The 25,334-nt window shown below is 47.1% G+C and overlaps 1 protein-coding gene across 1 annotated transcript; it reads left to right on the top strand.

The window, feature by feature from the left end:
- Positions 1-25,334, top strand: ANXA13 (annexin A13). The gene is made up of 10 exons (XM_036337552.1): positions 1-108; positions 6,287-6,381; positions 9,158-9,328; positions 12,047-12,080; positions 12,184-12,263; positions 14,193-14,261; positions 14,684-14,785; positions 18,466-18,541; positions 21,925-22,037; positions 24,776-25,334. Exons 1-10 carry the CDS (start codon positions 105-107, stop codon positions 24,893-24,895), a joined length of 864 nt encoding a protein of 287 aa, XP_036193445.1. The 5' UTR covers positions 1-104; the 3' UTR covers positions 24,896-25,334.

Raw genomic sequence — 25,334 nt, 5'->3', positions numbered from 1 at the left:
TATCCACTCTCCTGTTCAATTATTTTCTGCAGGCCAAAGAGAGAAGTCATCAGGGTTTTGATGTGAATCGAGACGCCAAAAAGCTGAACAAAGCCTGCAAAGGAATGGGTATGGAATGTATTTTGTTTGCTAATTTACTTTTGAAGTTGATTAAATTTGATCTCATGTCCAACTTTCCCATGATTTTAGGAAGATGACTTCCCAGTTAACTTGTATCCTCTAGGCTAACCCAAGTTGATTACTTCTAAGGTTCTCTATAAAAGATTCCAAAGTTATAATCGGATCTTATTGCTTTTCAGAATTCGATATAACAGTTAGAAATTGGATAGTACAACATTTAATTTGCCCTGGAGGTGGAAGAAAATTTAGGAGAAGTATAGTTCATGAAGGCTAATGTTATCTAAACCCCTCGTATCCCTTTATTGCCCAAGAAATGTTGGGAGGACTCAAAGGAGTTGAGGTTGGAAAAGATCTGAAAGGGAAGTGGTAGAAGAGATTTCTCCATAGTAAGTATTCTTAAATAAATCAGAGAGAGAGAGAGAGAGAGAGAGAGAGAGAGAGAGAGAGAGAGAGAGAGAGAGGGAGAGGGAGAGGGAGAGGGAGAGGGAGAGGGGGGAGAGAGAGAGAAAGAGAGAGAGAGAGAGAGGAGAGGGAGAGGGAGAGGAGAGGGAGAGGGAGAGGGAGAGGGAGAGGGGGGAGAGAGAGAGAAAGAGAGAGAGAGAGAGAGAGAGAGAGAGAGAGAGAGAGAGAGAGAGAGAACTGGAAATGAAGGATGTCAACCAGGTTGCTTGGTTTGGGGCATCAGAGGAAAGCTCAGCAGTAGCTGCCCCTAGCTTATATCCAGACCTGGCCAATCTTATGTTTGAACAACTGTCGGGAGATATATTTGCCTGGAAGGGGCAGCATGTTTATAGATCTGAGTTTTGCAGAGTGGCTGAGCCAGCCTCACAGATGCTTCCCTGCTGCCTCGTGAGTGAGGTCCTAACACCTGGATGTGGGTTGGAACCAAGAGCTGAAGTGGGTGTGGGAATGATTCAGCTGTGGTTAAAGATAAATCCCCACATGCTCAGCCCACCATGCGGGTGTAGTTCAGTAAGCACAGGTGGGACACCTACTGAATGGCAAAGTCATGCACTGTTCTCTCCCCCCTTTTGGATGTGCTTGGATGTGGCCACAAGGTGGGACCACTCTTGTGTTGGTCACGGTTGTAGAGCACCTTCTAAGTGCCAAGTGCCAAGCTGGGTAGTGCATGTCCATCATCTTGTATAATCCTCCCAACAACCCTGTAAAGTTGTATTGTAATAATGTAACATGAGAATGCCGAGGCGCAGAGGTTAATTATCTTGCTCAAGACCAAAGTTATGAAATGAGGGTGGGCGAACAGAAACTAGGGCTATCTTGGAAAGCTATTATTTGGTTGAAAGTCTAGCATTCCAACCTTTACCAAGAAGCACAAGCCAAAGCAAAATTGTATCATTGGCAAAAGTTGTCAGCAAGGCCATGCACCCATCTCCTTGATATACCATCCCTACTAGGGCTGGACTTAATACTCAGACGTCACTGTTGTCCAGGGCCTTGTTGTCCAACAACCACAAAGGTGAGCCTTGTGGGTCATTTAAATTTTTTGAGAAGCCAGATTTTAAAAGAAAAAATTGAAATTAACTTGAATTATATATTTTAGTCAATACTGTATCAAACATATTTCAGCAATCAATATAAAAATTATTAATGAGATATTTGAAAACCCTTTTTTCACATTAAGTCTTCAAAATGTGATATGTATTCTACACTCACAGAACATCACAACTTGGACCAGCCACAGCTTAAGTCCTCAACAGCCACATGTTACCACTGTATTGAGTAGAGCAGGTCTAGGGGCCCCATAATTCAAAAGATTATGTGCACGTTCTACCCACTCACCATCTACTCAATTCAAAATAACAAGAATGCTATGCCACAAAATAATATTTGATTTTTTCAAAGAGCAACATGAAACTTAGAGATTTCCTTGTTGTTTTTTGGTGTCTCTCCTCACCTTTCCTAAGTAGTGACTGGTCTGGGTCCTGGGGGGTGGGGGGAACAGCCCCTGACTGTCCCCCCAGTGCTGATGCTCTTTGTCAGGCTTTCCTCTCAGGCCTCTGTGTCCCTCTGCGGCCCTCATCCCAGCAGGGCCCTTCTGAAGACAATGCCTCAATCCTGAGAGTGTATGGACCCCAGCATAAAAGGATGGCTGCCATTCTCCCTCCCGGAAACAGAAAGAGGATCTTAGAGAGGAAAGCTGCCATGGAGATGTTCTTAGTCCCCAGCTGCTCAAACCTAATGTCCTTTTAGTCTTCGTTCATATGCAGGCGCTGACTGGGGGGACCTGAGGGGTTTCAGAGACTGTCCATTTCCAGGGAGCTCCCTGGTGATGCTGATGCAGCAGGTCCCGGAACCTCACTTTGGGGAGCGAGGTCTAGCCCATGTGAGGTCCACGGAGAGGAAGCAATGCTGCTCAAGCCACGCAGGAGCCGACCTTGCCACCCTGAGCCCAGGCTCTCCCCTCTCCCCCCCAGGCATGGGGATGAACTTTGGACCTGGATTTGAGCTACTGCTCTGCCACTTACTGGTGCCCTAACCTTCGTTGTCTCGTCTACAACATGGGGCTAATATTGCCTCCGCACAGGGAGGTGCTGAGGATAAAGCAGGCAGCACAGGGCCCAGCACCTCACTGGCCCTCACTATATGCTCATTTCCTCCTTTTCAACCATATGCTCAGATCCAAAGTCCACACAAAGGTGATTAGGTTAGTATGAGCAGCGAAGAGGCCCACCCTTGTGAGGTCCTTATTCTCTATGGCTGAGGGTACACCAGGTTCAATGGTGCCCATTCCCTCCTCCTCCAAAAACATGTCCCCCTGGAAACGGAGAGATGAACTTATTTGGGAAAAGGGTCCTTGCATATGTAATTAAGGATTTTGAGATGAGGTCATCCTGGATTACCTGGGTGGTCCCTAAATCCTTTGACAAGTGTCTTTAAAGGAGACAGAAGAGAAGACCCAGGGAGAAGGCCAAGTGAAGACAGGCAGCGATGCAGACACAAACCAAGAAACAGTAGGTTTGCCTGCCGCCTCCAGAGCCTCTGAGGGGAGTGAGGCCCTGCTGTTGTTTTAAGCCCCCAAGTTTGTGGAAATTAATACGGAGCCAGGAAACTAATCCAGTGGGCAAGTAGAAAATAATGACCCTCCCAGGCAGGTAAAATCCTCCTTCATTCGTGCTTCATTCCCTGCACCTCCATTTCCAAAGGAGAAATTGGAGGGACTGGAAAGTCTACTGGTGTTTTTGTTGTTAATCCTCACTCGAGGATATTTTTCCATTGACTTTTAGGGAGAGTGGAAGCGAGAGGGAAAGACAGAGAGAAACCTCGATGTGAGAGAAACACATTGATTGGCTGCCTCCTGCATGAGCCCTGACTAGGGCCCTGGCCGGGGAGGAGCCTGCAATCAAAGGACATGCCCTTGACCGGAATCGAACCCGGGACCCTTTGGTCCGCAGGCCGACACTCTATCCACTGAGCCAAACCGGCTAGGGTGCCCACTGGCCCTTGGGCACCAAAGATGGGGCTGCAGCCCCAGGCTCGGCGAGGCAGGAAAGCTGAGCTGCTGCCCCTGGCTCACTGCGGGGCTCACTCATCTGGCACATGGGCCCCTGGTGTGAAGCAAAGGGCACTTCAAACCCAGTGACCTTCATCCTGCTGAAACTCAGCTCTGTATCTTCCCAGAAAATTACTGGGAAAGCAAAAGCCAGGAGGCCCTCCCGAGGCTGCTGGTCACCCTCTCCTGACCTCTGCTGTGTAATTACTCGACAGTGTCCCATGCAGTCAGGGCTGAGGTTCCTTCTTGTCGCGTATTTTTAAAAGTCTTTCCCAGAACCACTGGGGACTGGCCCCAGTGCCTCAAACCATTGTAAATGTTTACAGGAAATCGTTGGGCAGCACAGACTGCTTAGATGACACGCATATTGTGAAATGTAAGATGAGGTCACTGTTCAGTTAATCCCTTCTTGGGTAGTGGGAACGGCTCCCAGGATAAACCTGAGATCCAGACTCAAGGGGCTTGAGGGAAATCTAGTCATTTCCACGCCTCCCCCACGCCTCCCTCCCCGCGCCTCCCCACGCCTCCCCACGTCTCCCCACGTATCCCCACACCTCCAGGCGGTTGCTGAGCCATCTCCGGTCTGCTTTGCTCTTTGATTTCTCTTTGTAAAGCATTTCAGGAAGGAAAGTCTAAGTGACATTACTTTTTACATTTTAACTCCATTTTCCTGAATTATGCAGGTATAGGTTGACTATGGCATCAGAGTAGAGGGCTTCTCATTGGTCCCTGTTACATACAGTCCACCTGAGAAGCACATGCAGCCGACACCAATGCAGAGACAAGGTTCGGTGGAATTCAGTGCAAACTTCTCCATTCATTCATTCATTCATTCATTCATTCATACATGTATGCATGCATTTGAACATTCGTTCACTCATCAAGTCCTCCGGGAAATACTGAGAGCTTCTCTGTGAAAGTGGCAGCGAGCAGAACCCCCCAGTCCATGGAACTTGCACAGTGGCGTGGTAGACAGGACAGAGAAGAACAGGCCACGGGAGCCAGTGAGTTGAGTCCTACAGGAGGAGTAGGAGTGAACGTGATGGTCAAAGATAAAGATGTTCCGGGTAGAGGGAACAGCCCATGCAACGCCCAGGGGTGAGAAAGTGCTGCTTGTACTAGAAGCTGCAAGTGATCCATAGAATTGATGGAAGGGAGGCCTGGGAGCAGGTGAGTGGGGAGGGAGCAGGCTTAGAGAGGCAAGTAGGAACTAATCCAAAAGGCTTCATGTGCCCCACTGACTAGTTGAGACTGGATTATGGATTTAAAGGGGCCTGTATTGAAAGGTGTGACGAAGAGGCTGACCTGTTCATCAGAAAGGTCATTCTGGGGATAGGGGACGCTGATTGGAAAAGCGGAGAGTAAGCAGGAAACCCGTACGGGCGTCATTAGTTCTGCTGAGCCATGTGCCAGAGGTGAAGATGGACAGAAATGGCTGCACCCGAGCAGTGAGGTAGTGAGGTGTTAGTGGTGACTAATTGGATGTGGGGTGAGGGAAAACGGGAAGCTAGGGATGAGCCCCAGATTCCTGGTTGCCACAATACAGCGAAGGGGCCACCTGGGAGATAGGAAGGCTCTTTCCCGGGATGACAAGCGTAAAGGTCCAGGCTTGAGATACGGGTGCCCTAGACCCAGGCAAGAGCAGCGCACATGGAAAGAAAGGGGTGGATTCACGAGATTTTTAAAGAAATCCCTCTTGAGGTGAGATTTCTGGCACTCAGAAGTTAAAAAAATGTCACAGAGGAAGTAACTGGATACACATTACGTAGGTAATGTTACAGGAGGAAATGAAGAGGAACAACATAAATAACAGTGTTGGGACTGAACCAGAATGAGGCAGGCAATTCACCCCTACTGTTTTTATAAGTGAGCTCATCCTAGAATGTTCTGTTTCTCTAATTGAAATAAAAAAGCTAGGTCTCCCCAGAATTGTAAAGTGGAACTAATCCTTAAGACTAAGGGAATGGCCCATCACCATGCTGAATTTAGAACATTTTCATCACCTCTAAAAGAAACGTTCCACTCTTCAGCTTTCAGTCCCCCACCCAACACAGCCAGCCACTAGCCTACTGTTTGTCTCTATAGATTTTCCTATTCTGGACTTCCACATGAATGGAATCATTTAACGTGGTCTCCTGAGATTGGCTTCTTTCATTTAGCATAATGTTTCCAAGGCTCATTCATATTGTGGCTGGTATTGGTACTTCATTCCTTTTCCTGGCTAAATAATATTCCGTTGTATAGCTATACCACATTTTGTTTATCCATTTGTCTACTGATGGACATTCTGGTTGTTTCCATCTTTTGGCTATTATGAATGATGCTGCAATAAACATTTGTGTACACGTTTTGTATGGACATTTGTTTTCATTTCTCGAGTGTATACTTAGGAGTGAAATTAAGGAATAGGCCACACACTCTTCCTTTTACCACCACAATGCCTAGCACCGTGCTTCATGCAGTGTAAGGCCTCCACGGATATTTGTCAAGCGAGTGAAAAGAATACCATTCTCCACAAGACATTAAAGCTAAAGGGTCCCTCTGGGTTCCACCACAGCCTCTGACCACGACCCTGGCTTCCTCACACTTGACTACAATAAATCTCCATCTTGTTTCTTGTTCACATTTACTTTGCTTCTCTCTCCTGACCTTTAGGAACTGATGAAGCGACCATCATTGAAATCTTATCAAGCAGGACATCGAATGAGAGGCAACAAATAAAGCAAAAGTACAAGGCAACGTATGGCAAGGTGAGTCCAAGGGTCCGCGCAAGCATGCATACGGCCTGGGCCTTGACGTCTCTGCCTCCTCGATGTTCCCCAGGTAGCAGAGAGTGTCTTTACAGCTTCACTGAATTATCCCAAGAGGAAAAATGAAATAACTATTTAAAACTTGAATTGACTTCAGAAAAACTGAAATTGCCTCGTTAACTTAATGGCCCGTAAAACCAGTATTCTCTAACTCATTTTTTTTTTTAAATTGACTTCATTTTTCTATTAATCCCTCTGCCATTTTCTCCACTCATTTGGGCTAATTCCACATATTAACTTACAGATAGGCCAGTGATTTGAAAATCAGTTTTCACAAGTGGGTCTTTATCGAAGAATTCTTCATTTTTTTGGGCTGTCTTCAAGAATGACACATCTTTCATAAGTGATGGGTACAGAAAACTAAAAAAAGCCACCAAAACATTTCTTTCATTTTGTTGTTGTTGATGGTGTTATGTATAGAAATCGCTAAGTATGCATTAGGCTTTGTATTTTATATTACTATATAATGAACACAATTTAACCTTTTCTTAATGTCATTAGAATGATCAGTATGCAAAGTGAGTGTTAATTATTATAATGTATTCTAATTCACATTTATGAAACCCCTATAGTTTCAATCACTCTTTATAAACAGACATACCGAGAGATGGATTTTTCTGACTAATTTGACATTGGGCTGGCAACGAACCCTTTAGTCTTTGGTCCCCTCACATATAGAAGGACAATGATAATTACCTCCCTTCTCAGGTTCTGGGCGAATCAAGCAGGAGAATGCCAGCACATAGCAGCAAAGGGGAGCTATGCTGGGCATGAATGTTCCCGTTTTACAGAGAGGAGGAATGGAGCTCATTTGTTTACATGACTTATGCAAAATCACACGCAAGTAAGAGAAAGAACCAGGACTCAGATCCAGGACCGCGGGGCCAGCACTCCCTCCTGGAGAACCCGTCGCCATGAGACAGCTGTTTGTTGATACACCAGGTGGCCCCAATGGCTGTGTTTCTACCGTCTTTCTGTATCTCTCTTCACACTCAGGCTTGACAATGTCATTCACTGATAACACTGCAGTTCGGCTGCATTTAATGGGACTGAATGACGTTGAGCCATCATCCATGCCAGCCCCTCTAACTGCAGCAGCCCCTCAAGTGCCATGTCTATTCCTATGGTAGCGATATGGAAAGTCCGACGCAGGCTTCTTCAGTTTTACTGTGAAATAAGAGTCAGTGTGTTTGAAGTGAGGGCCTCGGGGCTCTGGTAAAGATAAAGGGCGCATGCTCTGGCACAAAGCTTTGCAATTCCAGACAGCGGGACTTCCAGAGACGTGATCTAGAATTACAGCATCGCGAAGCTAGAAGACGTTAGAGACGAACAAACCGAAGTCCCCCGGCCAGCTGAGCTCAGAGAGAACACCCGTCCCCAGGTGACATGACTGGCTAGCTGGAGAACCAGGGTTAGGGCCGAGGCACCCTGAGCCGACTTCCGTGTCCAAGCAGAATGTAAACACACGAGGACTTGTTTTCATGCCTGTGGCTTGTCAGAATAGGCAGCCGGGTTTCTTTGCATTTTTATATACAGCAGCCCCAGCCACAGCGGGCACATTCCACAACCTTCAGAGGATGCCTGAATCTGCAGATAGTTCTGAACCCTAATATATCCTGTTTGTTCCTATCCATACACATCTATGCTAAAGCTTAATTTATAGATGAGGCACAGGAAGAGAGTAACAGTAACTGACAATAAAACAGAACAATTATAACACTATGTAATAAATAAGAGACATCGTAAATCAATAAGACAAGCTTAAAACATTAGAGTAACATATCAAAGTTTTTTTAAGTGATTGTATCACAACTGTATAGACATCATTTTTATGGTCTTTTGCGTAGCAAGCCTCCATGAAAATCAGGGGCAATAATCTATAATTATAAAAGTGTAATATGCTATTTAGACTGGATGTCCTTCTGGACTTCCTTCCTTTCAGACAAAGTTGCAATGAGTGGGGGCCACGGCGGCAGTGGGCGGAGGTGCATGAATTTCGTGCATCAGGCCTCTAGTACTATAATACAAGTTATGGGGGTGTGGCATTATTAAGTAAAATAAGGGTGACTTGAACACAAGTACTGTGATACCTTGACAGCTGATCTGATAATCCAAACATCAACTACTGTAAGTGTTCCTTTCAGGATTTCACAAGAAAACCAGTGACCAGACATCCGGTTTGCCCAAGAAGGTCCCTGTTTAGTCTTATTTTCTTCTGAAATTATCCTTTTCACTTTCAAACATTCCCATTTGGGTGACAAAAGATCTGCTCCCCCTAGAAATTACAAGCCTGTATTTTAGTCCGTTCTGGCTGAGTGTCTGGGGGTGAGTCCTTCATCTTTTTGAGGTCAGTAAATGGGGGTACTGTCCATACATCCCTTGCCGGGGCCGTTTTGGGGATCAGTGAGAAAGCCCTCTGAACCCCCAAATATTCTGCAAATGCTGCTTGTTATTGTGATTCACCTTTGGGGCCTCCAGACATGAGCAGAGAATCTTCTCTCTGCCCCTCTGCCAGTCCTGGGGGGAATGGATGGGTAATCAGGGTGACCACTGTCCCCCAGAGCAGGTCACTGTGTCCATAGAGCTCCTGTTTCAATCACCCCTGAAGTGCCCATAGTAGGTTTCTTGTGGATCGAGGCCATGCGGTGGGAGAGCAGACCCCTGCCCCTCTCCTGCCAGGCCATTCAAAGCCAGGGCTTCCGATGTCTTCCGACAGGACCTGCAGGAGGTGCTGGAGAGTGAGCTGAGCGGGCATTTCAAGAAGACAGCCTTGGCGCTGCTGGACCGCCCCAGCGAGTACGATGCCCGGCAGCTGCAGAAGGCCATGAAGGGTCTGGGCACGGATGAGGCGATGCTCATCGAGGTCCTGTGCACAAGAACCAATAAGGTTAGTTCCAGCCAAGCCCTCGGCCCCGGCCCCGAGGGAGCACCCACGCACCCCTCGGAGATGGCAGCAGGAGGCAGAAGGGACACTGCACCCTTTGGGTGAGCAAGTGTCTGGGCAGAAATGTGCCCGCTTGGCCCATGCAGGAGAGATGCCTCTTCAATCCTCTGGCTGTCAGTCTTGGGGTTACTGCCACTGGCTTGACATAATAGATGCTTCCAGAAAGGCTGTACCAAAGCAGCCTTTGTTTTTCTAAACAGATGCACAGTTTTTTAAAAAAATATATATTTTACTGATTTTTTAGAGAGAGGAAGGGAGAGGGATAGAGAGTTAGAAACATCGATGAGAGAGAAACATCGATCAGCTGCCTCCTGCACACCTCCCCACCAGGGATGTGACCACAACCAAGGTACATGCCCTTGACCGGAATCAAACCTGGGACCCTTCAGTCTGCAGGCCAACGCTCTATCCACTGAGCCAAACCGGTTAAGGCCAGATGCACAGTTTTATATGCAGCAGGAAAGGCTCTGCTTCCTCCCTCCCAGCCCGACTTTGCAGGTCTCTGGAATGAATACTGTGATAAGCAGTCCAAGCATGTGTGGGCATACGGAGGCAGAGAGGTGGGTGGTGCAGGGGGACCCCAGGGCTGCCAGCCCCTCTCTGGAGGTTCCTGTGTCCTTCCATCTGCAGCCCTCTCCTCTGTCCCCTGGGCACATGCCACATTCCAGCAGCTGAAAAGAGCATTTGCTAAGGCCCCAAGAGAAGCCCATTCATCTTAGGTTCCAGAAGCCACAAGGATAAAGAGGGTCTAAAATCATTATTTGGAGACACCCCTCCCTCTTCCACAACCACCCATCGCAGTAAACTGGGGAGGCCCAGCAAGAAAATGGCAGAAAATCCCAACAGTCGTGAGGCCTCCGGGTAGGAACCAGGAGCAGTGGTTGGAGCAGGAAGCAACAGAGCTTTGCCACTAAAAGGCCCTTTAAGCCTTGCGTGCCCACGACCCTGAGCTGGTGGCTTCTGCTGGGCCTGGGCTGTCCGACTGCGTTCCAGAAGCGCCACCATGCTCCAAAACCCTCTCCGGAGCTTGCCTGGACTTCCTCACTTCCCACGAGATAATAAAAACCCTCCGTTTCTGGGAGTTTCCATCTAAAATTGTGCCTTAGAGGAGGGTTAGCAAAGGGCAGTGGCATCTGTTCAGCCCAACAGTCACACAACTTTCCCTCCTCAATGGTCTCCCCGCTGCAGGAGCACCACAGTCCCCTCGAGCGTCCAAGATCAGGGCACTCGGCAGCCTGCCTTGGCCGGAGGTTACTTTGAGGAGTAGTTTTCTAATCCTACTTGACCATATGCTGTTCCCTCTCAGCCTAGTTCCTTACAGGTCCTGGTCTCAAACAACAAGCAAAGCCCCTTATTGTCAATCAAGTAGGTCTGACAGTAAAAAGAAGGAAAGCAGAGAGAGAGAGAGCAGGCCCCGGGTTCAGGCAGATCCAGGTACTGGGTGGGAAGGAGGGGAAACGGAAGGGAGCTGCTTACCAGTGGTTCTCAACCTTCTGGCCCTTTAAATACAGTTCCTCATGTTGTGACCCAACCATAAAATTATTTTCATTGCTACTTCATAACTGTAATGTTGCTACTGTTATGAATCGTAATGTAAATATCTGATATGCAGGATGGTCTTAGGCGACCCCTGTGAAAGGGTCGTTTGACCGCCAAAGGGGTCGCGACCCACAGGTTGAGAACCGCTGGCTTAGACACAAGTGGGCCCCCTACCCCCCATCTACCTCCCCTCCCACCCACAAAAGCACAGGAGCCAGGCTTCTCATTGCTATTGCCCACCTACCCCACCCACCACCCATCACTGCATGCTGACTTTCATTTTAAACAGCCTGCAGGTGATACTGTGCAGAAATGCCTGGCACCCACTGCTGCTTCAAGTGTAAACTGAGGCAGCGCCTGAGTGGATCCCCTGGCACCAGCCATTGAAATATAAAGCAACTGTCTCAGGACACACCCTGTACACAAACACATACTCTTGCACACAACAAATTGTCTACTGAATAAAGCCTTGTTTGAAGTAGGGAACAATCGGAAACAACTTAAATGTCCATCAACTGGAGGCTGGCCAAACAAACTGTGGTTTATCGCAGGAAGGAACCTTTTACGTCCATTTAGAAAACATTGGGTAACTGTATAAGCATAGCTGGATCTCCAAGGTATATTACTGAGCGAAAAAAATAACTTAAAGCACCATATGTTCAGTATTCCACTTTTAAAACACATCCACAAAACGATTCTATATATTTTCAGTAGCACACACACACACACACACACACACACACATATATGTTACAAAGGCAAAGAAAATTATTTGCAAAGATATGCACTGAACTTCCAACGCTGGCTACCTGGGTAGGGTTGGAGGTGTGAAGTGTGGTGAGGAGGTAATGAAAGACACTAGCTTAGCTATACCCCTTTCTAGAGCTAAGAAGAATGTTCGTATACCTTACTCGTGTGTCTAAAATGTTTGCACGGAAGGGGCCCCTCCATACCTCCCGGGATTTGCTCCAGGCCTACGCCTTGACCCATAGGTTGGCCCTCTTTGGAAGCATCCAGTGTCCAGAGACCAGTCCCGGACTCTTCCCTCTGTGTGTGTCTCTGTAGCTTATCCATTAACCTACCTCGGAGTATTGATGTTGTTTTTTTTATTATCTTTTCTAGGAAATCATCGCCATCAAAGAGGCCTACCAAAGGTGTAAGTAACCTTTCGTCTGATTTCAGATGAAGAATGTTCCTTTCAAAATGCCTGTGGGGAACTAAACCCTCTGCTTCTTCCTTCCTTTTTTCTTCTTCAAAAGTATTTGACAGGAGCCTTGAATCAGATGTCAAAGATGATACGAGTGGAAACCTAAAAAAGATTCTGGTGTCCCTGCTACAGGTAAGAAGAGCAAAGAGGTCTCCTGAGCTTTCTGAGGTTGGGAAACCGCCCTGGGCAACATGGTACCATGACGGGAAAAGGCCATGTAGTCAGTAAACATCTCCTTCTTTTATGAAAAGTGCTTCCCATGGATCATCAGCCCAGGCTGTCAGATCAGCTATTGTGAAATTATTCAATTGGGAATTTCCCCACAATAATAGTCTAGTCATTTGCAGTTTACAATCCCTTTTTGTTCATGAGTATCTCAGGTATTTTTAACGGGTCCACCGCAAGAACTTTTAAAACACGCAATATCTGACTATTCAGTCAGGGGCACTGACCTCTTTTCCCTTAGATTGTCAAACAAAAAAAATGACAACAACCAACACAACCATTAGCCATCTGGTATAAATGAATCAAAATTATACCTTTTTTTGCCAAATCAGCAGAAAATACTAGTATATTTTTCGGAGTGCTGCAGAGTTTTAGTAATTAGCTTATGTGCCATGAGATGAAGAAGGTTGAAAGTTGCCGAGTTACCTCATTGAGCCTCACCGCCTCCTTTTGTCAAAGAGGAAACTCAAGCTCAGAGAAGATGGGTAACCTGCCCGGGTTTACATAGAGTTAAGACCCAGCCCAGGAACCAGAACCAGACCATCTGACCCAAGCAGGGCCCTTTTCACAACACAACTCTGTCTCCCTGTAAGAACCCTGCAGGGAGCTTGGCCAGGAAAGTGGGGCTTTCAGAGTTGGCCCTGCAAGGACACAGCTCCCAGCCAGGCCTCCAGCCAGACAGCATCTGTATCTCCTTGACAAATCCATCCTACGAGTTCTGTGCATTTCCTCTGCTCATGCCTCTCCATGTGGATAGACGGACTGCGGTAGGAAGTATATACGGGTTCTCCTGCTGTATAACAAATCGCCACAACCCTAGCAACTCAAAACAACACAGTTCTGTGATCTCCCCATTTTTACTGGTCAGGAATCCTGTTAAGGCCAGCAGAGTCCTTTGCTCAGGGTCTCTCCAGGCTGAGACCCTGGAGTCAGGCCAGGGCCACCATTTCATCTGAGGACCTGGATCCTCTTACTAGCTTACTGAAGCTTGGCAGGTTGGCAGGTTTCAGCTCCTTGTAGCTGTAGGACTGATGTCCCTGTTTCCTTGGTAGCTGCCAACCAGAGACCACTATCAGCTCCTTGAGGCCATCTGCAGTCCTTGTCAAAACAAATGCCCCCATAGACAGTTCAAAGTTGTTTTCTCCCAGGCCTGTAGGAGCTCATCTCTCTGACTTCTTCCATCTCTGACCTTTTAAGAACTCACCTGATTGGCTCAGACCCACCAGAACACTATCCCTTTTGATGATCTCAACTGGTTAGGGATCTTAATCACATCTGCAAACATCCCCTTTGCCTTGTTAACACAGCATAATCGAAGGAGTGCTATCTCATTACATTCACACATCTCGCCCACAGTTGAGGGAAAGGGATTATGCAAGGGTGAGGGCCACTGGGGTCATCTTAGAATTCTCTGCCACAAAGGGCTTAGGTTAGACCTCAAGACCTTCCATAGCCAACCTTCAGAATTCTTCAGGAGTGGGGCCCTCGGAGGCAAACTTCGATATTCTGACAGGAAGACTATTAACTTTCCAATAGACTGACCTTAGGGGACAGTGTGAGGGTGCTTTCAGCCTGCTTAAGAGGTCAGTGGGTTTATGAGTGACCTGATTCCTACAAAAAAAGAAAGAAAAAAAAAAGAAGAAGAGAAAAGAAAAAACAAGTGTTGTCCTAAAACTACTCTGTTTATCAGTTGTGCCCAAAAGATGGCAGCAAAGAGCAGCGCTTCACCAGGCTGACTCTCCCAGGCCACCCCTCTGAAACCATCCCATTCCCCCCTTTATTTTTTCTGTGCTCAGGCAGGAACACAAGTTCATAACAATGTGTCGATTTTTCTAGGCTAATCGTGATGAAGGAGATGATGTGGACAAAGATCTAGCTGGTCAGGATGCCAAAGAGCTGTATGATGTAAGTGGGCAGGCGTGCCAGTCTCGGCAACATCTTTCTGAAAATGTATTAGCCTTACTTCCAACAAACGTTTCTTTATTTCATGCACATGGGAGTTACTCAGGAAAAATGTATGATTTTTGAAATATTTTGTTATATTTACAGTCATCATGAACCTAAAGGAATAAGTCCTATTCTTATACTCGGGGGTTAACCACCTCAGATCCATTTTGTAACCAGGTGGGAGGGGGGAGGGGTGTAAATAATATAAACCATTAAGTCAAGTACACTCATGGGTTAGAAGCTTCAAGTGTTTAGTCAATCAATTTGGCTTCTATTCAAAGTATATTTTATCATTTCCTGTACGTGAGGCCTGGTCCCAACACTGTCTATTCAGTCTTTTTGCAAAGGCTTTTATGAAATGTTTGTGTTTGACTCCGGAGGCAGGGGAGGGCCGCTGGGGCACTGACGAACTTGCCTTCAATGACGTCCTGGCCAAGAGGAGCTACAAGCAGCTGCGGGCCACCTTTCAAGCCTATCAAATTGTGAGTGATCAAGCACCAGGGCAAGGAGTCACATTGAAACTGAGTCTTGCGTTATTTCTAAGAGAAGCCACCATCTGGAATATGGAACTGGGAGGTGGGGAGTTGTTTTACAACAGGGAGTTCTCAATCAGGGATCATTTTGCGCCCCCTCCCTCCCCAGGGATATTTGATAATGTCTGGAAACATTTGGGGTTGTTACTCTGTGTGCTACTAGCATCTAGTGCAGGGGTGGGCAGACTTTTTGACTCGAGGGCCACAATGGGTTCTTAAACTGGACCGGAGGGCCGGAACAAAAGCATGGATGGAGTGTTTGTGTGAACTAATATAAATTCAAAGTAAACAGCATTACATAAAAGGGTACGGTCTTTTTTTTTTTTTTTTTAGTTTTATTCATTTCAAACGGGCCGGATCCGGCCCACGGGCCGTAGTTTGCCCACGGCTGAGTGGGTCAAGGCCAGGATGCTGCTAAACATCTTACAATGCATAGGACAGTCCCCTACAACAAAGAATAGTCCAGCTCCAAAGGCCATGACAAGTCTGGGAAACGCTGCTTTATAAGGGAGGCTAGGAAAGCAGAGAAGTGTCAAGTTCAGGAGCAAAGCCCGAGAATCAGAGCGCACAGGTTCAGGTCCCGGATCTACCACTGGCAGGGGACCTACCCTCTCCATCCTCATTTGTAAAGCAGGAGCCACGATCCTCGCCAGTACACCTTCAGAGGGTTAACTCGTGAGCTACATAAGACAAACATAAAAGGCTCAGGACGGCACCTGGTAAGCGGTAAGCATACAGGCGTTCGCTGTTATTATCATTCTAATTTAAGTGCTTACCACCCCCAAGATGGATGTGATACACCTCAGAGCTACACTCCTGAAGAGATGTGTATAAATTATTTTTATACAATTAATTTTTCAATCTAATGAAAAGTTTAAGCCAACAAAGTGAAGTAGCTATTTTAGGCACTTAATGGTGAGTCTTTCCCCAAATAGCAGTCTTTAATTGCAAGAAGCCTCTTGGGGAGTATCAGAAGTTCGCTGGTCTCCTACTTTATATTGGTGGAGTGCTTTTAACTATTCAAAGCACTTCTGTGCCCTGTATCTCATTTCAATTTCACAACTATAACGTAACTATAATGTAGGCTGAGCAGCCATTGCTGCCCGTGACCGCTGGACAAGGAAAGGCTGCTGTGAGTCAGGAGCCATCTGTAACTGATCAGGACCACACAGCAAGTCGGTAGCAGAAAGTGGACGAGAACTCCAAGATTCCCCAGCCCGAGCTCCTACCTCGGCTGGAGCTGGCTGCTCCTCACTCGAAATAGTGTTTCCTGTGTGCTGCCAGCAGATGAAAAGACAATAAAGCTTCGGAATTTTATCATCACTGTATATAAGCCTTGAGGGCCTTCTGCTTTCAAATCGTGCCCAGAGACATGATCAAAGGCAGCTGACCCCACACTCCCAGGGCCTCTATGCCTGGAGCTGTGCAGACTGAGCTGAAAACCTTCTCTGTGACCTCGACCTTCTTCCCACATGACTGGGACCGTGGATAGAGGTTCTGGGATGGCTGTCATTGCCTGTGACTATAAAGGCACATACATGCGAGCGTGTGTGTGTGTGTGTGTGTGTGTGTAAACTACTAAGTACCTGAGTAAGGCTATTCTCTACCAATATTAATCCTGAAACAACAGCATCAAACCTACTTGAGAACTTGTTAAAAATAAGAGTTCTCAGTCCCCACCCTTGACCTACTAAGTCAGATTCTCTGGGGTCGGAGACTTATGGTCTGTATTTTAGCCCGTTAATTGCTGTAGCCAAAGCCATTTTGTAGGGTTCTGCTGTGGGCTCACTGTCAATTTGGAGGAATTGGTTTACATCCCTATTTTTCTAAAACTCTCCCTACCTGGTTAACTAGAAGCCTTTGAGGCTGGTCTGGAATTCACCCTCACAATGTGTTTTTATACTAAGATCAGACAACCTGGTTCTGTCCAAAGAGCCCCCTAAGAATTAAATGTTTCTGGAAATGAAAAGCTGGCCATTGAAAAGGAGAGTCACAGTTGCTTGGGCCCATCAATTGATTTTCATTTGTGTTCCATGGAGCCCCTGGAGGTGCCTTAGTAGCTACCAGGAGGGGTTTGGGACAGGGGGTACATAGAGAAGAGGGAGCAATGCCTTCTCATTGTTTTGTGTGAATAGCGCCCCCTGGAGTTGTGCTAAGAAGAGACCCCGAGTGGGCAGACCCTGGCATTATTGCCCAGGACTGGCAAAGGAATCCATCTCCTGCCTCCCAGAACGGCTCTGCTTTTCTGCTTTTATCTGTTGTGTAGGCTAAGCTTCTACAGCAAATGGAAAAGCACTGCCTGGCCCAGTATGAACAATAGAAACAGAAAGTGTTTTCATGCGAGGATTTGTTTAGTGAACACAGACCTGCATGAATACAATGTCCTCTTGAAACGCAATCTCAGTCTACAGAACAAGAACCCTATCCGTGGGAAAGTGATACCAGTCCCTCCTGAAATACCAGCTCCCACATCAACCCCCTAAAGGCTGGGGACAGCTAAGGAAAGGAGGGGACCGGAAGCCGCCAACAGGGTCTGCTTCCAGTCCTTTACACACACCCGACCACTCGGTGTGCGAACCACGGAGACCAAGCAACGGGGCGTCATTAAATCTGGGCCCTCCGCCCCCCACATCCATGGTGCTTGCATCACAAAGAATATTTTGTTGGCCTGCGTTTTCAGAATAAACTCCACAAACTCCACTGGCGTGTCCTCGGGGCCCCCATTATTTATAGAATCACAATTGTGTCATATCCTCTGAAGATAATTTCTAGGAAAGATGTTTCAGTATTTCAAATGCTTAGACAAGTTTCCCGAGCCCAACAAAAAGCCCTCCTTTCTCTTTATTGGCCTGCCCTGAACAGCCCAGCCACCCAGCCGATACTTGGTTAAGCACAGTCATACTTTACTCTGAACTTCAGCTTCTGTAAATATTTGGAAAGAAACCTAACATGTAATGCTGTGCAGAGCGATATGCGAGCTGGTGGTGAATATAGGACCATTTGGAATCACCCCAGAATGAAGGAAAGTGGCATTTTGATGTGGTCAGCTCACCCTCCTTCTAGCCCCTGCAGCCCCACTCTATCAGAAACATTAGACCAAGTTCTTCCCAGGAATTTCACAGCCGCTACTTATTTCACCCAAATTGTAGGAGACTGAGTCCCCAGTCCCAGGACAAAGGAGACGAGGAAGGTGTGGGTCAGATGATTACAACCACAGCCTTCTAGAAATTAGAATCTCTAATTCCTAGAAAATTAGAAATGGAATTTAAAAAAAACACATAGGAAACTCAGTACTATGTATAAACAAACATAAAGAATTATTGATACTGTACAATACATGTTCATTATTCTTCCATCCCCTGACTTTGCAGAGGAGGACATTGGGGCTCAGGGTGGGGTCCTGACTGGGCTCAAATCCATTAGGGGTCAAATCTGGACTAACTCCTCAGCCACGAGAGCTCCACTCAAGTGGGGGCAACCACCTTCAGCCCCGCAAACCACGAGGCCAGACAGGAGTTCCTTAAGGCCGCGTCACCAAATCTGGGAGAGCTTAGTGCTTTCTGTGGAGGAAGGGCCCCAAGTGCATCCAAAGCAAAACCTGAACTAATGGTTGGACTTTGTCTCTCCAGCTCATCGGTAAAGACATCGAAGAGGCCATTGAAGCCGAGACGTCGGGAGATCTGCAGAAGGCCTACTTGACCCTCGGTAAAGCAGAGCCAGGCGGGTCCCTGACACAGGCTGGGCTGCCTGGAGACAGACTCGGGGACGGAGCTTTGTGAGCAGGAAGCTTTCATAGGATAGTTTGGGAACAACATCTCCAGGCAGCACTGGGCAAGGCAGGGAATGAAGGTGATACAGTTTGAACAGGAGCTTTGCTGGTCCCCAAGGAGTCCTGAAGCTGGAAGGTCCAAAGTGGAGGCAAGGGGGCCCGCACATCAAGCAGCCGGCTGGTGGCAGCCCAGGAGCACTTGCAAGCTTAGGTGAGGCTGCTCCCTCCTTGAAGGACAATTCCTTGGAAGGGACTCAGCTGTGAGAAGCCAGCAGGCAACACTTGGACTGAGTGCCTTTGTCCTGAAGAGGTCATCTGGGAACACACCAAGGCATTCACGACAGTCCCACTAAGGCTGCAGGTCCCTGAGAGCATCTGTCAACAGCCTGGGACCATTGTTCAGTCTCAGGGAATGGTATGCAGTTCATACGACACACACTCCAAAGCATCCAGGTTCTGGATTCACGAACAGGTTGCTGCACATGCCTGATGGCTCGAGGGTGTCCTTTTCCATTTGGTTCCCTTCAACACTGGGGATGAATGAGGTCCTTTAAGAAAGAGTTGGGAGGGAGACCAGATCTTGACCGTGCCAAGCAGGCACCAGAACCTTCTCTCCAGGGGTAGCCCAGAGGCAGGAAATAGCAGAGAGAGATGGGCATGGGCTGTGTCTGGCAGGCTCCTTTTTCCTTTTTGCAAGCCCTGGAATGAAGGCATTGTCCATTGTCCACACTCCTGTGGCAAGGAGTCCAGGGCACCATCCCAAATGGCACACGAAATGGAGAGGTGTTTCCCCAGAAGAGGAAGAACCAAGAAAGCAGCCCTGGAAGTTAAAAAATGTGCTCCAACTGCCAGGCCTTCTCTCCTCTTTCTTTCTTTTCTTTCTCCCCGCCGGCTTCCCCTGCCACTATTTTTTTAAATGTCAGCAATTGATTTTTAAAAAATCCATCCTCATTTTGCATTCAAATGAGCAGGATTTCTATTGTGATGTACAGAGGCCTGAAAGCCCTGAACTCTACTGAATGTACATGGTCGACTGTCCTTAGGACTCAAAGAATGAGTGTCTTAAGTAAGTGGAGAGACTTACTCATAGCCCAGCTAAGAGGCTCTAAACCCTTCCTGTGCTTACAGTGCAGAGAATCAGGAAAACTCCAGTCAAAAGAGTAAGATTAATCTTCACGAATATTAATTATTGATGAATAAAACCCTTATTAATATTAATGGTAATAAAACCATTCAATTCTTTAACCCGTGCTTAGCACCTGCCTGGGCCAGGGGTCCTGCCAGGTGTGGGGATCGGTGGTAAATAGGTCCACATTCTGCTCTTAAGAAGCTTCCAGTTTATGGCAGATGCACACAAATCAACCGAGTAGGCGACAGCAATGACAAACAAACACAGCCCGAGTGAGGCAGGTCAGAGGCGGGAGAGGCTCAGGCCCTGTAGTTGGGAGCATGAAACCAGGACATAGGTGTCCTCCATTGTAGCCAACATAAAAGCGGCTGGGAAAGACCTGGAGAAGAAACCACACAGTAGACAGACATGACTTCATGACTACATTTTCTAGACAGTCCTCTCATCCCATACTCCCACCCATCTCATACAGATGCCGGTTTATGGCTAAAGTCAAGGAGGAGGGGCTGTGAGACCAAATGACTCCCCCGACAGTGTGAAAATCCAGTTTTCTGGGCCCACTGCAGGTTACCCACTTAGACCCTCTAGCAACGGAGCCTGGAAGCTACACTTTGACAGGATCCCCGAGGGCCTCGCTTATGCTGCCTGGAGTGTGAGAACACCTGCTCTGACATAAGAAGGAGCAGGAGGCAGCCTTGGGGTGGAGCGGCTGCCCGGGCTTTCACTTGTTATTCACATCGCTTTCCTAGCAAGCCCCATCCAAACTTCTGAGGGATCTGCGCCACCGCTAAGGACGGAGGTTGTTACCAAGCATAGATTATCTACAGAAGAAAAGCTGAGAATGTTCTCCCCAAAATATCAGGAAGACGGAATGCCAAGGGAAAAGACACCTGTATAGAGCATGTGGACATTAGGCAGACAGACATGTCACCATCACTTAGTACCACACAGTTGACGGTCTTCAGGAAGAGACTGTGAGGGCACTAGCTCAGAATGTCTAGGGATCGCAGAGTCCCAAACATGCTACTCCCCAAATCGACAGGTTCCCCTCACAACCACCACCGCCAACTCAGTAGCTTTTAGATTGTTCTCAGGCTAAAGAGGACAGACAACTGGGTCTGGGTTTTTCTTGTCCATCGACACTCTGATGGCTGACACATGTCCTACAAAAGTAGAAGACAGACCCCCAACTTGGACTTTGCTTCCCTAATCCCATTCCTCTCTCTTCCTCATAAGCATCCAACACTTGGGCAATGACCTAGAAAACGAGAGTTTCCATTAAGGACATCTGAAGGCTGTGCAGTACAGGCATATGCTGAAGTTATTACTTGTTATCAATCACTAACATAAAAAACATGACGTGTTCCAGGTAAATGTCAACAACCTAAAGAGGAAATGGCTCATTTCCCCCAAAGTGTTAGTCAATAGGGGCCCATAGGAGCCTGGGAGGAGGGGAGAAAAGAATGACTGATCCCCAGAGGTGCATCCTATCTCCTACTTGGTGAGTCAAACCCATGCCTCATTAATGTGTGGATCAGATCAAAGCCGGCGGGCAGGGAGAGGGCCAGATGAGAGCAACTAGCAGCATCCTAGGAAGGTGACCCGTAGGCAAGATCGAACATTTCATCAAGCCCACATCCCAGACCGCAAACTAAGAGGAGAGTGGAGAACTTGGAAAAGATCCAGAGATGAGACTCACAGAACAAACCCAGGGAAGAAAAACAAAGGGAAGGAAGGTTGTTTAGCACAGGAAAGTCAGCTGCAGGCCAACCGAGGGAATCTCCAACATCATGAAGTTGTGTTATAGCAAGGTTGCCGGTCCATCTGTTTCCTCTCGGGACCCAACTCCAATGTCAGAGATTTCAATGAGATGGGAAGCTATTGCTGCTGGTGAGAAGCATGAACTTTGTAGCGAGAGCCTGAGCATGCCAAGCGTCTTTGGGGATCAGGGGGGTTCTTATTTGTCAGAAGGGGTTTTGACTGGGTTCTGGTTGAAGCATCCAGGTGCACTGACCTGGGGAATCTTCCAGATCCCATGATATAACAGAATGGAGTTCGCTCCTTTCTAACACCTGCTCCATAATCCAGTTGCCTCCAAGGGTGGGAGGTGACACTCTGGCCATCTCTGTTCCTTCCATGTTATTCAACCAAATGTGACTGCCTCATGTTCTCTTTTCCCTCACCCGCCAGTGAGGTGTGCCCGCGACCAGGAGGGCTATTTTGCTGAGCGTCTGTACAAGGCCATGAAGGGTGTGGGGACCGATGAGGAGACACTAATTCACATCTTTGTGACCAGGGCTGAGGTAAGACACACTCAACTCCAAAGTAGCAGGCTGCAACTTCTCTTTTTGCCATCATGTCATCAACAAATCATTTTTACTAAGGGCCTATTTACAGAAAAAGTAAAACAAAGACATCCTTTGTGTTCTGGGCTCTGAAAGATCTTGTGCTATGCCTCAACCTGTCGCTTTTTGTAAACATACAATACGGACAGCCGCTTCTATTTTTGTCATCTGTGGCTCCAGAAAACTCGCGTAGTGTGCAAAGGGGACCTGGTGGAGCCCTGGGCAGTGCAGCTAGGCTCCGTCCCATTTCGTGGAAGGCAAAACTGAGACACTGAAAGGTTAGCAATGGCCTAGGTCACCCAGCAGTACAGACAATGAGCAAACGATTTCCTAACTCCTGAGCTAGGCCTTCATTTAATGAGCAGAAGCCCGATTTTGCACAAGAAACACCTCAGTACAATATTTCTCAACTTTTTTAAAATTATCAATCGCCCCACTAAGGAGTCTTTTTGGACCCATTTTTTTCCTAATTGCTCCTCTTCCCCCCCTCCCCCCCCCCCCCCCCGTCAAGAAATGTCAACACCACAAATACACTGTATACTTATTTATGTTCCATTTATAGGTACTTTTACATAAAAAAAAAAATGAGTTTTTTTTGTCCTGTAAGAACCACTTTTTGCCCTGGTAGGAACGATACTGTACCCCTTGAGAATGAATGCATGGCAAGAAAGGGACAGAGAAAGCAACAGGGGGATGAGTAGCCCAAAGCTTGGGAGCAGCTGTCAGGATTCATAGCAAATGCTTTGGAATATAGAGCCACACACAGAAGAAATGACAAAATTATGGGAAACGCATTTCAGCTGCAGTAGGAGAAGCCTTGGAGAATGAAGTAACTGAGCACTTGAAAACCACAGGCATCTTCCCTCAAGAAATTGTTAAATGGAGGGGGAAGGATACCAACCCAAATTCTGGCCCACAGCTTTTGACAAATAATACTTAACATCTAACCCTGTTGTTTTTAAGTATAGCTTAGCAACAAGACTGTTCTTTCGTTTTTAGTTCTATTCCTGGAATTTCTCCTCCCCCTCTTTCTCCTCCTCCTTCTCCCCTATTCATAGTTTTCTTTCTCTCTTAAAGTCCATGCTTCTCTCTCCTCCCTCTTCCCCTTCTTCTGTCTCTCTGCCCCTCTCCAGCAGTCCTCATTCTCTCCTCCTGGCTCCAAATCTCTCCCTTTCCCTTACCTCTCCAGGTCTCTGTCTTCTCCGTCTCTCTGTCTCTTAGCAACTCAACCCCCCCAACCAAAGTCTTGAGGCACTCGAAGGAGCAGGCAGGTGGAGAGCAGGGCAGGGATTCTACAAGACCCCAGGGGAACAATGGGTCCGGAGGGCTCCTCAGGATTCCATGTCCATTCCAACACGGGCTATGGAGTGTTCATTCCAAGATGCTCGGCCATCTCAGTACTGACCATGTCCTGGGTCATCTCCACATGTGGACCATTCCCTCAGAATGATTCAGGTCCTTGCCTGGCGGGTGCTGTGCAATGATTGAGCATCGACCTATGAACCAGGAGGTCACGGTTCGATTCCCAGTCAAGGCACATGCTGGGTTGCAGGCCCAGTTCCCAGTAGGGGCCTGCAGGAGGCAGCCGGTCAATGATTCTCTCTCATCATTGATGTTTCTATCTCTCTCTCTTTTCCTCTCTGAAATCAATATAAATATATATCTCCAAAAAGAATGCTTCAGGCCCAGCCAGATATAGTTAGCCAGAACCACTAACCCCCCAAAGCATTATGGTACAAGAACAGAGCCACAGTGTGCCCTCACCCCCCCTTTCCTGTTCTCCCCCCCCCCCCCCCCCCCCCCAGCCAAGCAGTGCACAAGCCAAGGGAGCAAGGAGATAGACACCACCTGCCTGCTCCAGGATCTCTGCTGCTCAGCACCCACTTCAAACAATTCCTCACTCACCCCCCTTCTCCTCTTGTTCAGCTCTCTAGTTGGGGCAGGAGTCAAAAGAATCATAACTTGAGTGATGGTTTGTAGGTCTGTCTAGAAAGCAAAATAGAGTTTAAATTAAAAAGTTAAGGGGGGGAAAAAGCAACAAAACTGCTTAAAGACAGTGCTGTCCTTCTTTTATGAGGCTCACTATGTTCCATCTGGAATTATGTCTTTTCTACGACAAGTGTTCTCTCCCTTCCTAGGCTGTAAGTCTTTAGAGCAGAACAATCTTTTAATTTGTTTTTCTTGAGTCCTCTCCCCACTTTTACCACCTAGGTTTTCAAGCTTCCAATGAATTAGATTCAAAATAAGTCCTACAAGTGGATTTGAGTTTTGTTGACTGGCACCAATGCCCTTGCTGATCAGGGTACAAAAGGAAAAGAGGTTTCATGTCAAATCTCTGCCTTTTGCCCAGTGCTGCTACCTAAGAATGGGTTATTTTTAAATAACTGTAAAAATTTCAAAAGAAAAGTAAAATTTTGCAACATATAAAAATCATATGAAATTCAAGCTGTAGTGTCCATGAAGTTTTACTGGAATATACACACATACACACATAGACACCTCTGCAACCTTTGGGGAGCTGAACTCAGTTTTCCCTTTCTCATCCACAAATAGGACGAATAATAGCCCCCACTTCTGAAGGTTGCTTTGAGGCACAAATGAGCAAAGGAGAATAACATGCCTCGCAGAGTGCTGCTGCATTTATGGTGAGCACGCTGTAAATGCCGTCTCCATTGCTCTTGTCTTCTCTCCTACAGGTTGACCTTCAGGGGATAAAAGCTAAGTTCCAAGAGAAGTATCAGAAGTCCCTCTCTGACATGGTTCGCTCGGACACCTCTGGGGACTTCCGGAAACTGCTGGTAGCCCTCTTGCACTGAACCAAGCCAGAGCGGTAGGAACACAGGGAGGAACCATCTTTGTCAAGAGCCTGTTCCAAACAAGATTTGCAAATGTGACTCCAGCACGAAAAGCCTTCAAGAATCCTGGTTTACTTTCTTGGCAGCTTCAGCAGTGCAGCCAGGCCAGGCTGTTTAAGTCAAAGACAGCAGCCTCGAGATGCTTGAGCAGGTCACCCTTGAACACTAGCTTAGCAAGGGTCTGGGCTGCCTCTTAACTTTCCTTTAGCATGGTAACTGAATGCTTTATACGCACAAATGAAATCAGCAGGTGATGAAAATAATTCTCCATTTGTGGTGGTAAAAAATTTAGAAGAATATATATCGCACAGGGGTATGTGTGTTCTGGGTAAAGATTGAATGATTAAGGTACAGGAAAGACAAAATTAACCAATTCATTAATTTTCCTTCTGTGTGTTCA

The sequence above is a fragment of the Myotis myotis genome, unplaced genomic scaffold (genome assembly GCF_014108235.1).
Source record: "Myotis myotis isolate mMyoMyo1 unplaced genomic scaffold, mMyoMyo1.p scaffold_m19_p_16, whole genome shotgun sequence".
In the NCBI taxonomy this organism is placed as follows: domain Eukaryota; kingdom Metazoa; phylum Chordata; class Mammalia; order Chiroptera; family Vespertilionidae; genus Myotis; species Myotis myotis.
Note: the sequence above shows the minus strand (reverse complement) of the source record. Positions and strands in the feature narration are given on the sequence as shown.